Raw genomic sequence first — 12,093 nt, forward strand, 5'->3', positions numbered from 1 at the left:
CGCCCAGACCGAGGAGGGGCGAGCAGGCGCGGAGCCGGGCGAGCGCGGGGCTGTGCGCGCCTCTCTCCGGGCACACACTCTCCGCGCCGCGCGCTCCCCCGGCTGGGCGGCCTCGGACCTTGGCAGACAGCGGCGGCGTGCGCCGTGCTTGCTCCGGGGTGCGTTCAGCGCCGGGCGAGAGCCGTTCGCTGGGGTCACCCGCCCCTTTCTCCCCCTTTCCCGGGAACCCGCGGGGTGAGCTGGAGGCCGACCCGGCCGGACGCCGCGCTCCTATAAATAGCGCGCGTGTGCCCGCCTGGCGCCCTCCCGGCTGCGCGAGGACAGACAAAGTTGTGCGCAGGGACTCCGGGCGCGCGGCAGCGGCTGGGAGAGGACCCCGCCGCCGAGCCGCCCTGCGCCCTGGAGCTGATCCCGCGAATTTGTGCTCTCCGTGCCCGGGACCCCGCTGGCTGCCGCCTACCTGCCGACGTCCGAGAGGCGCCGAGGTGCGGGGAATTTTTGACCAGGCGAAAGTGGGAGTCGCTAGGGTCCTGGTCATGATCGCAGCCTCGCGTTCTTCTCAGTCCGGGAAACACCTTCTGCCTGTGTAATTCGTCCGTGCCGCAAGCCCGACGCGTCCAGGACCGACATCCGCATCGCTCGGCGCCCACCAACCCCCGAGGCTTTTGTTTTGTTTTGCGTTGTTTTGGAGCCTCCTTTGTTTTTCCTGCTCCGCCGTCCACCTGGGGGTGCTTGGGTTTGGGGTGAGAATTTATTACCGTTTTCCTCCTTGAGGTGTGAGTGTGGGGGGCTGGTGACTTTTAGATGTCCAGGAGCCAGGGTGGGTGCGGGGGCCCCAGGTAGGGCTGATTCTTGGGCGGAGGAGGGTGGGGTAGGGGGTTCTGCATGAGCTCCTTAAAGGACAAAGGTAACAGAGCCAGCGAGAGAGCGCGAGCGGAGACTTTGACTTCAAACCACAGAATTGGGGGAAGTGTGCGCGCCGCCGCCGCCGCCGCCGCCGCCGCCGCCGTCCCTGCAGCGCTGTCGGTCTAGCCGCGGGCGTCTTCCCGAGCGCCGGGGTCCCGGGGTAGGAGGCGAAGCGGGCGAGCAGAGGCGCCGGCGGGCTGCGGCTGGCTCACGCGGCTCACCATGGGCTCCGGGCGCCGGGCGCTGTCCGTGGTGCCGGCCGTGCTGCTTGCCCTCACCCTGCCGGGGCTGCCCGTCTGGGCGCAGAACGACACGGAGCCTATCGTGCTGGAGGGCAAGTGTCTGGTGGTGTGCGACTCGAACCCGGCCACGGACTCCAAGGGCTCCTCTTCCTCGCCTCTGGGGATCTCGGTCCGGGCGGCCAACTCCAAGGTCGCCTTCTCGGCGGTGCGGAGCACCAACCATGAGCCGTCCGAGATGAGCAACAAGACGCGCATCATTTACTTCGATCAGGTCAGACCCCGAGGGAGGCAGGGTGCCGGGTGTGTGTTTGCATGGTGGCGGAGGCCGGGGCGGGGCGGGGCGGGGGGCGAGCTCCCGGCAGCCCGGACCGGGGGCTGCCTGGATGTGGGAGATCATTTCGGCACTCGGCTCTCCAAATGCGCCTGGGTCTGAAACTTCGGTCTCTCCCACCACCGCCCCCGCCCCGCATTCCCTCCTGGCCTCTGGAGGCGGCGGCTGGGACAGCGGGAGAGAGGCTGGGAGCGCTGAGCCCAGCAAGGAGAGACAGAGCTCAGGACGAGTTTTCACAGCAACAGGTCCATAGGAGCCGGCGGGAGCCTGGTCCCCGGACCTCGCAATCTCTTGGCCAGAGCCTGCCCCCCCACCCCCCACCCCCCGACCCCCGCTCAGACTCCTCTGCAGGTGCCGCCGAGGCCGTTCCCGCGGTACCCTCGCGGTCTCCGGATGAATGATTGGTTTCCCCGCAGCTGAAGAAGCTTCTCCCCAAAGGGAGCTTCGCGGGTCCACATTCTCTGCAGGGATCTCGCACGTGGCCGGAGAGGGTGGGCAGCGCTGGCGTGGGTCAGATCTCACCCACCTTTCTGCGGGCAGGCCCCCCCCCCCCCCCACACACACACACGTTGCAGGCGCCTCTGCAGCCGAAAGCCTTCCTGTGGTACTTGGAGAAAAGTTGTGGAGGGAAGGAGAGGAAGGAAGGGCGGCTGCGGGGAGCTCCCATTGGGAAGCGCTGGGAAACCGCTGCTCCTGCCTCTGCTCCTGTCCTTTCTGAGAATTGCAAATTCCCAGGGAAAGACAGACTGTGGGGTTGAGGGCAGGAGGTGGGGAGGAACTGATGAAATCTGTGGCTTCTGTTTAGCCACCGGGAGCTCTGGGGTTTGGCTGATGAGAACCGCCCCCCCCCCCCCACCGGGCATCAGCCTAGGTTCCGCAAGGAATCCTAAAACTGAAAGCTGACTCCGGGGTTGTAGTTTCAACCCTAACAGCACCCAGAGTCTTTTTAGTTCCAGAGGCACTTGTGTAGTTCACAGTTGTATGCGAAGTCACATGTGTAGGAGCACAGGTTAAATGGTGCTGCAACATGCGTCTGGGAAGGGATGAGGTGACATTTCCATTCCTTACTTAATTGTTCCTAAGTAATGCACTCTCCAGCTGGCCAGACAGAGAATGCTTCTCTGGGGCTTACTCTCAGATAGCTATAATTTTTAAAGAATTAAGCAGTCCCTTTGGGGTTTTGGTGCAGTATTTTCCATCTTGATGGAAATAAAGTCTAGCGCAGCCCTGGGTTATATTTCAATACATTTAATTAAATGTTGGACGATTGCGGACAGGGCACCGTATAATACGCTGAACGGTGCATTCTTTTCCGTGACCTTTCCGTCAATTAGAAGAGGAGAATGGTTTGTTCTTCTTTTTGGAGAGCCATGCATCGTAGAGACCACAAGACACATTTAGTTATGGATCTCTATGTGCCTGGATGCTCTAATTACAACGTAGAGTCAACATCCAGCCTTATGTGTAGTCAACACTAATCAGCCATTTCCATTACTGCTAATGAATTATGCTACTTGTATCTGATTCAGGAAGTCCCCACTAAGTACCTCAAATTATTTTCAATGTGCTTGAAAAAAATCTTTGCAACATCTCTGTTGGGGAGTGTGGCACAGTGGCGATTGGTTATTGAAAGCTCATTGATCGTCAGGTCAGAGGAAGAAATCTGATGGTTACTTGGAAGAAAGTGAAATCTCAGAATAAAATTACACACATACATGTGTTTTAAGCCAAGGGTTGAGCCTGGCGCATCTGCTTGACCTGTCACTATATTCTGGTGCATTGCTTAGAGGGGATAGTATATTTTTAGGGAGTTATGCAGAAGGCTTAGTATTGGCAGGAATGTAGCATTGCTGGTGGCCACTGATACAGCAGAAGTGTCTCTTTGTAGGGACGTCTGATTTTGGGGGATGCCAGTTATAGATTTATTTCTTGGAGAGAATTAGATTAAACTCCAGGTATTTTACGACTTCCCAGCCCCAAACATTCCCACTCGCTTTCCCACAGGAAGGGACTTCCTTATGTGACATTTGCAAATTTGGTGTAAAGAGGTCACTTCTTGAGATTCAGAGTTAATTTCATAACCAGTAGAAACAGGCTGCATGTCTTGGAATACAAAGCGCATTGTTGCTTTCTTCGGAAACAGCGCCTTAATGTTACTTTTCATTGTTGACCCTTGAAGTTTAAGCAGAGACCAGGTGATTGATAAGAGGATAATGGATAACACTGGCAGGAACAGAAGAAGGCCACCTATTTCACAGCCTGTCTTTATTCATGCTCCACTTTTTGGCAGCCTGCAAAGGCTGAGTCATTGCCAAAATATTGTAATTAAGGCCTAGATGGCACAGCAATGAAAAAATGGCCATGGATCTTGGGAGAGGTTTGGCAGAGGCTCAGGGGAGGGCCAGGCATTCAGATCAGTCTGTGCACTACTCAGTATCATGGATTATGTCACATGGTGGAGGGAGTGCCCAGGCCTCTGTGTGATGTGTCCAGGAATGACTGCAGAGAGCCCATGGATGCCGATTGGCTGTCTTGAAAACGTCATCTCTGGACATTGCAAAGGCTTGTAGAGGATGGGAATATAAATACCGGGCAGATGCCTTTTCTCTGACTCTCAAGGTAAAGCTAATATTTATAAGCCCTCACATGTTATCTAGATGTTTCCAGAGCCATCAGGCCTCGCTGGAAATTGAGGCATGAATGCAAAGCAGTTACTTTATTATTTTTTTTCCTGTACCATTTAAAAGACAGAAGAACTTTCCATTACACAAATCTATTTTCCAAGTCACTAAAGAGGAAAGAAGTAGAACACGGTGTTTTATTCTATATGGTTTCTTAAGCTAGTTGTGAAAGAAATAAAGAAGGAGAGAGAGAGAGAGAGAGAGAGGAAGAGGGAGAGAGAAAGGGAGGGAGGAAGGAAGGAAGGAAGCTTGTCTTAGTTATGGAAGAGAATATTGTAATAATTTACTGTTCTTTATTATTTTTTATTTGTAGATCCTAGTAAATGTGGGTAATTTTTTCACCCTGGAGTCTGTCTTTGTAGCACCAAGAAAAGGAATTTACAGTTTCAGCTTTCATGTAATTAAAGTCTACCAGAGCCAAACAATCCAGGTATGTGTTTTGACCTGTTCCCTCTCTTCCCCCAAGCAACAGTGTTTATTGGCAGTGGTTATGTATTTAAGCGTTTATCTCAAGATGTGTTTTCATTGTAAAAATAAACAACCATCTTTATAGTTTATTTTCAAAACAGTTAATTTCCAGTTTTCTTCTTTATAGCATCCATTAAGGCTATGACAAGAAACATATAGAAAAATAAACAATTGAATTTATTACCATCCTAACAAGCAACCATTTAAAAAATGTGGCTTAGTAAAAACTCAGTGACACAGATCACTTTCTGAGATCCCGACTTCAGTTAACCCATATGCAAAAATGAATCTGAAGAAAGTTGTAAGACTAGCAGAGCTTTACAAGTATCTATTACATGAAACAAATTCGCTTTTATTGTTAAACTGCATGAGATACAGTTAACCATTGAAAACAAATCTGTGAAGCAGCAAACTACTCAATATACTTTTTACAAAGGGTGTTCTCTGGGTATGTTTTAAAGAGTTTATCCTCAGTTACTCTGATGCTAGGAAATTGTTACAGATTTCACTTCCACAGTGAGCAACATATTTTGTGTTGTGCTTTCTCGGGATATGGGCTTGACCTTACACTCAAAGCCTAGCCTATGATACCCAAATATACTAACACCCAATGGCACCGATGCATGTCTGTGGAATTCTAGTATTCTTTTTATCATACACTCAATGTTTGTGTTGTATACTGTCGCCAGGTGAATGATAGATTACAAATTCTTCTCCCACTTTTACATATCCTAGTGAATGGATTTATCATCCACAGATTTAATTAAAGTGCTTTTTTTTTTAACACAAAAGGAACGAATATTTAGTAAACAAATTTACTAGCGTGGAAAAGCTTTTCCCAAGCCCCAATATTTAGAAATGTATGTAATATTTAACACAGCATAATAAAAATTGTAGTGGGGAGAAAAGTGAACACATTTTGAGTTTATTATTTGATAATAATGATGAGTTTATGAATTATTGATTCTTTGCTAATTACCCATCATTAAAATCTTCAGTGGTAGTGGTGATCACTATCGTTTTTACGTTTATTTATTTATTTTGAGAGAGAGAGTGAGAGCGAGCAGGAGAGGGGCAGAGAGAGGGAGGGAGAGAATCCCAAGCAGGCTCCCTGTTGTCAGCACAGAGCCCAACGTGGGCTTGAACTCAAGAACTGTGAGATCATGACCTGAGCCGAAATCAAGAGTCAGACGCTTAGCCGGCTGAGCCACTCGGGCTCCCCGATCACGATTTTTTAATACACATTATCAGGGCAAACAGAAAAAGAGCCCCCCCCCCACACACACACACATTCCATAATTTTAAATGAACTGTGGCACTGTCCCTGTTGCAGCTGATAGAATCTTGCTGTATCTGGGTTCATCAGAGCCAAGGACACTGGGCTTCTTTTTACTGATATACTGGGAAGCCTCAGGCTTGCTTCGTTACCGGAAGGTTCTTATAGAATATGACAAGTAAATAAGACCACAAGCTTAAGTTATGTGTTGAAGGGAGGCCAGTTTCCGCGAGGCTAGGCCGCTCTCCATGGGTGGTATCCTTTTGTAGGCATCTCAGGAAATTTCTATGGGAGAAGTTAAAAGTTATTTTAATTAAAAAAAAAAAATCAGCTCAGTGGACCTACTAAGTGCGTAGCCGCCACAGCCAGGGTGAATTTACTGAACATCAGCTGGTTTACCAGGTCTTTCCTCTTAGGCATTTTTCATTAGCCCCCAGCAGATGTTTTCAGTGATTTGGTTTTTTTTTTTTTCTTCTCGTAGGTTAACCTGATGTTAAATGGAAAGCCGGTAATATCTGCCTTTGCTGGGGACAAAGATGTTACCCGCGAAGCTGCCACTAATGGGGTGCTCCTCTACCTGGATAAGGAGGATAAAGTTTACCTAAAACTGGAGAAAGGTAACTTGGTTGGAGGCTGGCAGTATTCCACGTTCTCTGGCTTTCTGGTGTTTCCCCTATAGGATTTGATCTCTCCGCGATGTTGATCCAGGGGAGGGGAGGCCCACCCCTGTGTTGTTGGAAGATCACTTCCTCATCATCGGATTGACGTCTTTTATTGGTTTCTCATGGGTGAATATGGATTCTCTTTAAGGATCCTAGGCCTGTCCGAACTGATACACAGTCTCGCAGATGATTTGTGTGTGTGTGTGTTTTAGTATACTTGGATGGGGACTCACAGCAGACAATACCTATCTGTGCTCAAGTGTTAACAGTTTAAAAGCTGTCTGCAAGGTTCATTCTGAATTTAATTTCCTGGAATCACTGAATTCGTTGCAGATGTGGCGTTTTCTTTCTTTGTTTCTAAAAGACTGGCAACCGGGTCTTAAGAATTAGAAAACTCTCAAGTTCTGACTGCAATCAACGGTTAGTATGATACTGCCAAAGAATTGTATGCTGTGTTGATATATTGATTACACTTGTTTTTATTCCTTTGGAACTCGTCTCTTTTGTTCTCTTAAGGTAACTGGGAATTGCTTTTTTCAGTGACTGGCTTTGTGTCTTCTCTACCAATAGGGTAACGAATGGCTTGTCCGCAAATTTACCCTGTGAGATCACCAACATGACTTCCCTTAACAAAAAAGAATGCTTCATAGTTGTATTTTAATTATATATGTGAAAGAGTCATATTTTCCAAATTATATTTTCTAATAGGAAGAATAGATCATAAATCTGACAAGGAAAAAAGTTGCTTCCCCGAGTTCTAAGTGCTCAGCCCCCAGAACCTCCACCAGATTGCCCTCCTCCCTGGGAAATCTTATACTTTCTTGCTCAGCTTGAATTACCATGATTGATAACAACCACTTTATTAAAAACCTGAGGGATTTTTTTCCCTTAGACCTGACCACTTTATTAACTGGAGATGGGATGCCCCTGTTTTTAATTATACCTATTTTTCAAGCCTTCTGTTGTGTTTGGAAGTATCATCTGGTTTTGCCTTAATTCCTTAAATTGTATATATTTATCTGTTTAGCTAATATTACATCCAAATATCCCATATCTAAACTTAGTGCAATATCTTATTTTGTCTTTTGTACAGGTCATATGAACTCACAAAATTACTTATGTCTCTGTCATAGAATAAAGGTTAATATACGTTAGCCGAATTGTTTTGTCCTTTTGGCTCGGGAAATATGTATTCTATGTGGTTTACTTCCTCTTTCTCACCAACCCTTCTTTCCTTCCCCCCTATCATTTCTTTTTCTGGGAGTTTTTTGTGTTTTTTTTTTTTTTTTTTTTAATTTTAACGTTTATTTATTTTTGAGAGACAGAGAGACACAAAGCATGAGGAGGGGAGGGGCAGAGAGAGGGAGACACAGAATCCGAAGCAGGCTCCAGGCTCCGAGCCGTCAGCACAGAGCCCGACGCGGGGCTCAAAGCCACGAACCGCGAGATCATGACCTGAGCTGAAGTCGGACGCTTAACTGACTGAGCCACCCAGGCGCCCCTTTTCTGGGAGTTTTTAAGAAAAGCTTTCTGAATCTGGGGGGAGTGTCCTCTGAATTGGCATAGGAAATCTTTCCTGGGTTTAATCCATTCAAATCCAGGAGTTGTCAGTCTGCCAAAAGAGAATCGATGGACTTAGTAAACTCCTTCGGGATGGACTTACCATTAGGTAGTCAAGTTGAGAAAATTTGCTAAAATCTCGTCAGAGTGCTCAGTGAGTGAGTGCGTGGTGAGGAGGCTGAAGACCACTCAACGGGAAGACTTGGGGGAAAGTTCCGCCCCTTTCACAACACTAAGAGACAGATGGAATATTACGGTGTCTTTTGCGGAGGGACTATTATTATAGCTGTCTCATCTGGAGCTCTGGCTCCATTTCCTGGTCTTTTCTCAATTAAAGCGATTAAAAGGGCCCCTTTTGTAGACGGTGGCAGCGAGGAAGGTGTTCGAGGACCCTGTGAGAGAAAACACACGGGCAGGTTTTCCAGCATAATTGTGATTAATCACCAAGTCAAAATATTCATTCATCCCAGGGAGACTCTCCTCCTTCCTCAAGAAGAATTAACTGGAGATGTTGGCATTGGATCCTCAGTGTTTTGCTTGGCAAGTTACTCTTCAGCTGGCTTCCAGTCAGAAGCTTTCCTCCTTTGTGACTGTGCTGTGTAAGAACACAATACTGCACAGGGGACTTCCATCTGGGGACGTGTGGCATCCTCCGAAATACACCTGCTCTAACATAACCTTCCCCCTGGCTCTCTGTATTCAGGGCTTGCGTCTATACCTTGCAACGGACTGGTTTATACTTGAATAAATATGCTATTAGTCATTGTTTTGGCAAAATGGCTCAAGGGTATTTGCATTAGTAATAGACGCCTGTGATGGACCAGAGAAAAGGTGGTGCTTAAACAAAATAGACCAATGTATAAGTGTCTTTATCAACATGCTTGTGGCCATCCTTTGGGGCTTGCTGTGATTTTTCTTGAGTTTTCTGAACAGAAAAGAACATCGGCAAAGGGCTTGACTGTAATTCCTAAGCTCCAGTGTAGATATTTTGGAATGCAAAATCCATTCAAAACCTCCCAGAAAAAATTAATATAAAAAGGCACACAGGGGCAGCTGGGTGGCTCAGTTGGTTAAGCATCCCACTTCAGCTAAGGTCATGATCTTGCGGTTCATGGGTTCGAGCCCCGCATTGGGCTGTGTGCTAACAGCTCAGAGCCTGGAGTCTGCTTCGGATTTTGCTCTCTCTCTCTCTCTCTCTCTCTCTCTCCACCCCTCCCCCGCTTTTCACAGTCTTTCTCTCTCTCACAAATAAGTAAACATTAAAAAAATTAAAAAAAAAAAGGCACTGAAGCTGTGGCCATCAAGTGTGGGAAGGCACCTGTAACAGGCAGGAGCCCCAGTGGGGAGATCAGACGTCTGATTAATGTGGTCAGAACGAAAGCCTTAGGTTCTTATTCCAAAGTGGGTCTAGCTAATTAGAGCTACCCAGACATCATGGCTGGAAAGGTAAGATTGAAGTGAGGGAACAGAAGGGACAGAATGATTTAGTCCGGGGAGCATAGATTTTGGACAGACATTGGATGGAATTCTACAACTTTGACTTACCAGCTGTGTGACTTTGGGCAAGTTTCCTCACCTCTCTGAGCTTTCGTTATTTCATTTGTAAACAACACATCGTTGTGGGAATTTACTGAGACTTGTGCAGTGCCGGTGCTCTGTAAGGAAGCTCAAGTAAGGGCTGACTGTTACTACTAACGCTTTAAGCCCTAACACAGCCAAGAAGCAAGTAGGCCAGAAGGCGGATGTTACTGTTGGCATGGTGAAGGGTCAAAGATTGAGCACGAGTGGGATGGGTTGAAGGCATCAGAAGTACTTCCAGAAATGGCACCAGGTGCTTCCCTGCATATCCGATGACTTGAAAACAGTTTTCAGAAATTGCTCGGTCCACAAAAATGCTAATTGAACACAGGATTTGCATTGGCCCTGTCCACATTCCTCAATGCCAGCACCGTTCCTCCCGATCTCCTTTGACTGTTCCTTGATCTATTGATCGACAAACGCAAGCAATTGTCTGCAGCCAGCGCTTTCTCCCTAACAGAATCCCAAGAAAACAAAACTGGAGGAAATAAAGAGCTAGTGTGTAGGATCTCACTCATTCCAGCTTCTTTTAGGGTACTCCCCGTGACCACAGATTCTGTTGGGACATGATTATGTAATTAAAATCTTTCTTTCTTCCTTTTTTTCTCTGTTTTTGAAGTAAGTCTGTTTTCCCCTTTCCTTTTGGTTTCTGGAAATCAAAATAGCTGTGTTTCTTCTTTTGGCCTCTCCCTTTTAGCAAGTTCCTGCTTTGTATCTTGAAATAAATCTCTTCAACTAATGTTGAGATTATCCTTCTTTTTTTTATTTAAAAAAATTATTTTAATGTGTATTTACTTTTGAGAGAGAGAAAGAGACAGTGCGAGCAGGGCAGGGGCAGAGACAGAGAGTGGGAGACACAGAATCGGAAGCAGGCTCCAGGCTCTGAGCTGTCAGCTCAGAGCCCGACGTGGGGCTCAAACTTACGAATCGCGAGATCATAACCTGAGCCAAAGTCGCACGCTTAACCGACTGAGGCACCCACGTGCCCCGAAGTTATCCTTCTAATGCGTCACACGCTTTGGTAGGTGCTGGATTTGTAGAAGTGATGACACCTGCCCTTTTCAGAGCTCCCTAAACATCAGACGCAGAATCCCCACAAGGAGCCACAGTGGTGTAAACGTGGTTCCATCTCACCTTCTGACTGAGAGCACTTGGCTTTGTCAACCCACCTTTCCTGTTTAAACCACCTGTCCCCAGAACAATGGTAATCCACTGGTTATAGCAAGGTCCTCAAGTTGGTTGACCTAGTGACCATGGCAAAGTGATGAGCAGAAGAGAAAGGTGACAGCATCTGATAACAGTTCACGTTCAGAGAGGTGGAGCTTAAGTGGAATTCTTGGGCTAAGTGGTTTTCTTTGGGGGGGGCGGGATTTAAGAAGTTGCTTTCTAAAATAGGTTTCTTGGGGGCACTTGGGTGGCTCAGTCGGTTAAGCGTCTGACTTCAGCTCAGGTCACGATCTCGCGGCTTGTGGGTTCGAGCCCCGCGTCAGGCTCTGTGCTGCCTGTGCCAAGTCTGGAACCTGCTTTGGATTCTGTGTCTCCCTCCCTCTCTGCCCCTCCCCCACTCACACTCTGTGTGTGTCTCCCTCTCTATATATCTCAAAGGTAAATAAACGTTGAAAAAAAATTTAAAAAAACATTAAAAAAATTAAATAGGTTTCACTGTCCTGTCTATTGTAGGCCTACCTTTTTTTTTTATTTTTTTTTTAAATTTTTTTTTTTCAACGTTTATTTATTTTTGGGACAGAGAGAGACAGAGCATGAATGGGGGAGGGGCAGAGAGAGAGGGAGACACAGAGTCGGAAACAGGCTCCAGGCTCTGAGCCATCAGCCCAGAGCCCGACGCGGGGCTCGAACTCACGGACCGCGAGATCGTGACCTGGCTGAAGTCGGACGCTTAACCGACTGCGCCACCCAGGCGCCCCGTAGGCCTACCTTTAATATGGGTTTCACATGCCTTAGAATAAAAAAGATGTGTTTTTTTTTTTTTTTTTGCCCCTCCCCACCCCGACCTCTCCACAGACAACTCCTTTGTGAATTTGATCTTGAAGTTCTTTTAAGTCAGCTTTTCAAACTAATGTACATAAGAATCATCTGGGAATGTTGACAGAAATGTCGATTCCGACACAGTGGGTCTGGGGTGGGGCCTGAAACTGCCTTCCAACAAGCTCTCAGATGATGCTGATGGTCCCGGCTCGGGTACCAGACGCCGAATGGTGAGACCTTCCACGGCTGTTTCTTAAAGCCTTGTCACTCAAAGTGTGGTCTGTGGCCCAGTGGCATCCACATCACCTGGGGGCTTGTTAGAAACCCCAGGTGGGGTTTAGACTCACCCCAGACCTCCCGAGTTGGAATGTGCATTTTTAAAAAGGTCCTTCTTGCCCTGCCC

The 12,093-nt window shown here is 47.5% G+C and overlaps 1 protein-coding gene across 1 annotated transcript; it reads left to right on the plus strand.

Moving 5' to 3' along the window:
• The first annotated feature begins 1,128 nt into the window (after window positions 1–1,128).
• Window positions 1,129–7,720, plus strand: CBLN4 (cerebellin 4 precursor). Its single transcript, XM_030309357.1, has 3 exons — window positions 1,129–1,419; window positions 4,474–4,590; window positions 6,386–7,720. The coding sequence occupies exons 1-3, from the start codon at window positions 1,129–1,131 to the stop codon at window positions 6,581–6,583; spliced, it is 606 nt and encodes a 201-aa protein (XP_030165217.1). The 3' UTR covers window positions 6,584–7,720.
• The last annotated feature ends 4,373 nt before the right edge of the window (window positions 7,721–12,093 follow it).

Source organism: Lynx canadensis, chromosome A3 (genome assembly GCF_007474595.2).
Source record: "Lynx canadensis isolate LIC74 chromosome A3, mLynCan4.pri.v2, whole genome shotgun sequence".
Taxonomy (NCBI): domain Eukaryota; kingdom Metazoa; phylum Chordata; class Mammalia; order Carnivora; family Felidae; genus Lynx; species Lynx canadensis.

Bases quoted from the DNA above. Each gene is read 5' to 3' on its own strand.
- CBLN4 (XM_030309357.1), top strand. From the start codon at position 1,129: ATGGGCTCCGGGCGCCGGGCGCTGTCCGTGGTGCCGGCCGTGCTGCTT. The intron at 1,420-4,473 runs GTCAGACCCCGA...TTTTATTTGTAG, and splicing joins GCATCATTTACTTCGATCAG to ATCCTAGTAAATGTGGGTAA. The intron at 4,591-6,385 runs GTATGTGTTTTG...TTCTTCTCGTAG, and splicing joins ACCAGAGCCAAACAATCCAG to GTTAACCTGATGTTAAATGG.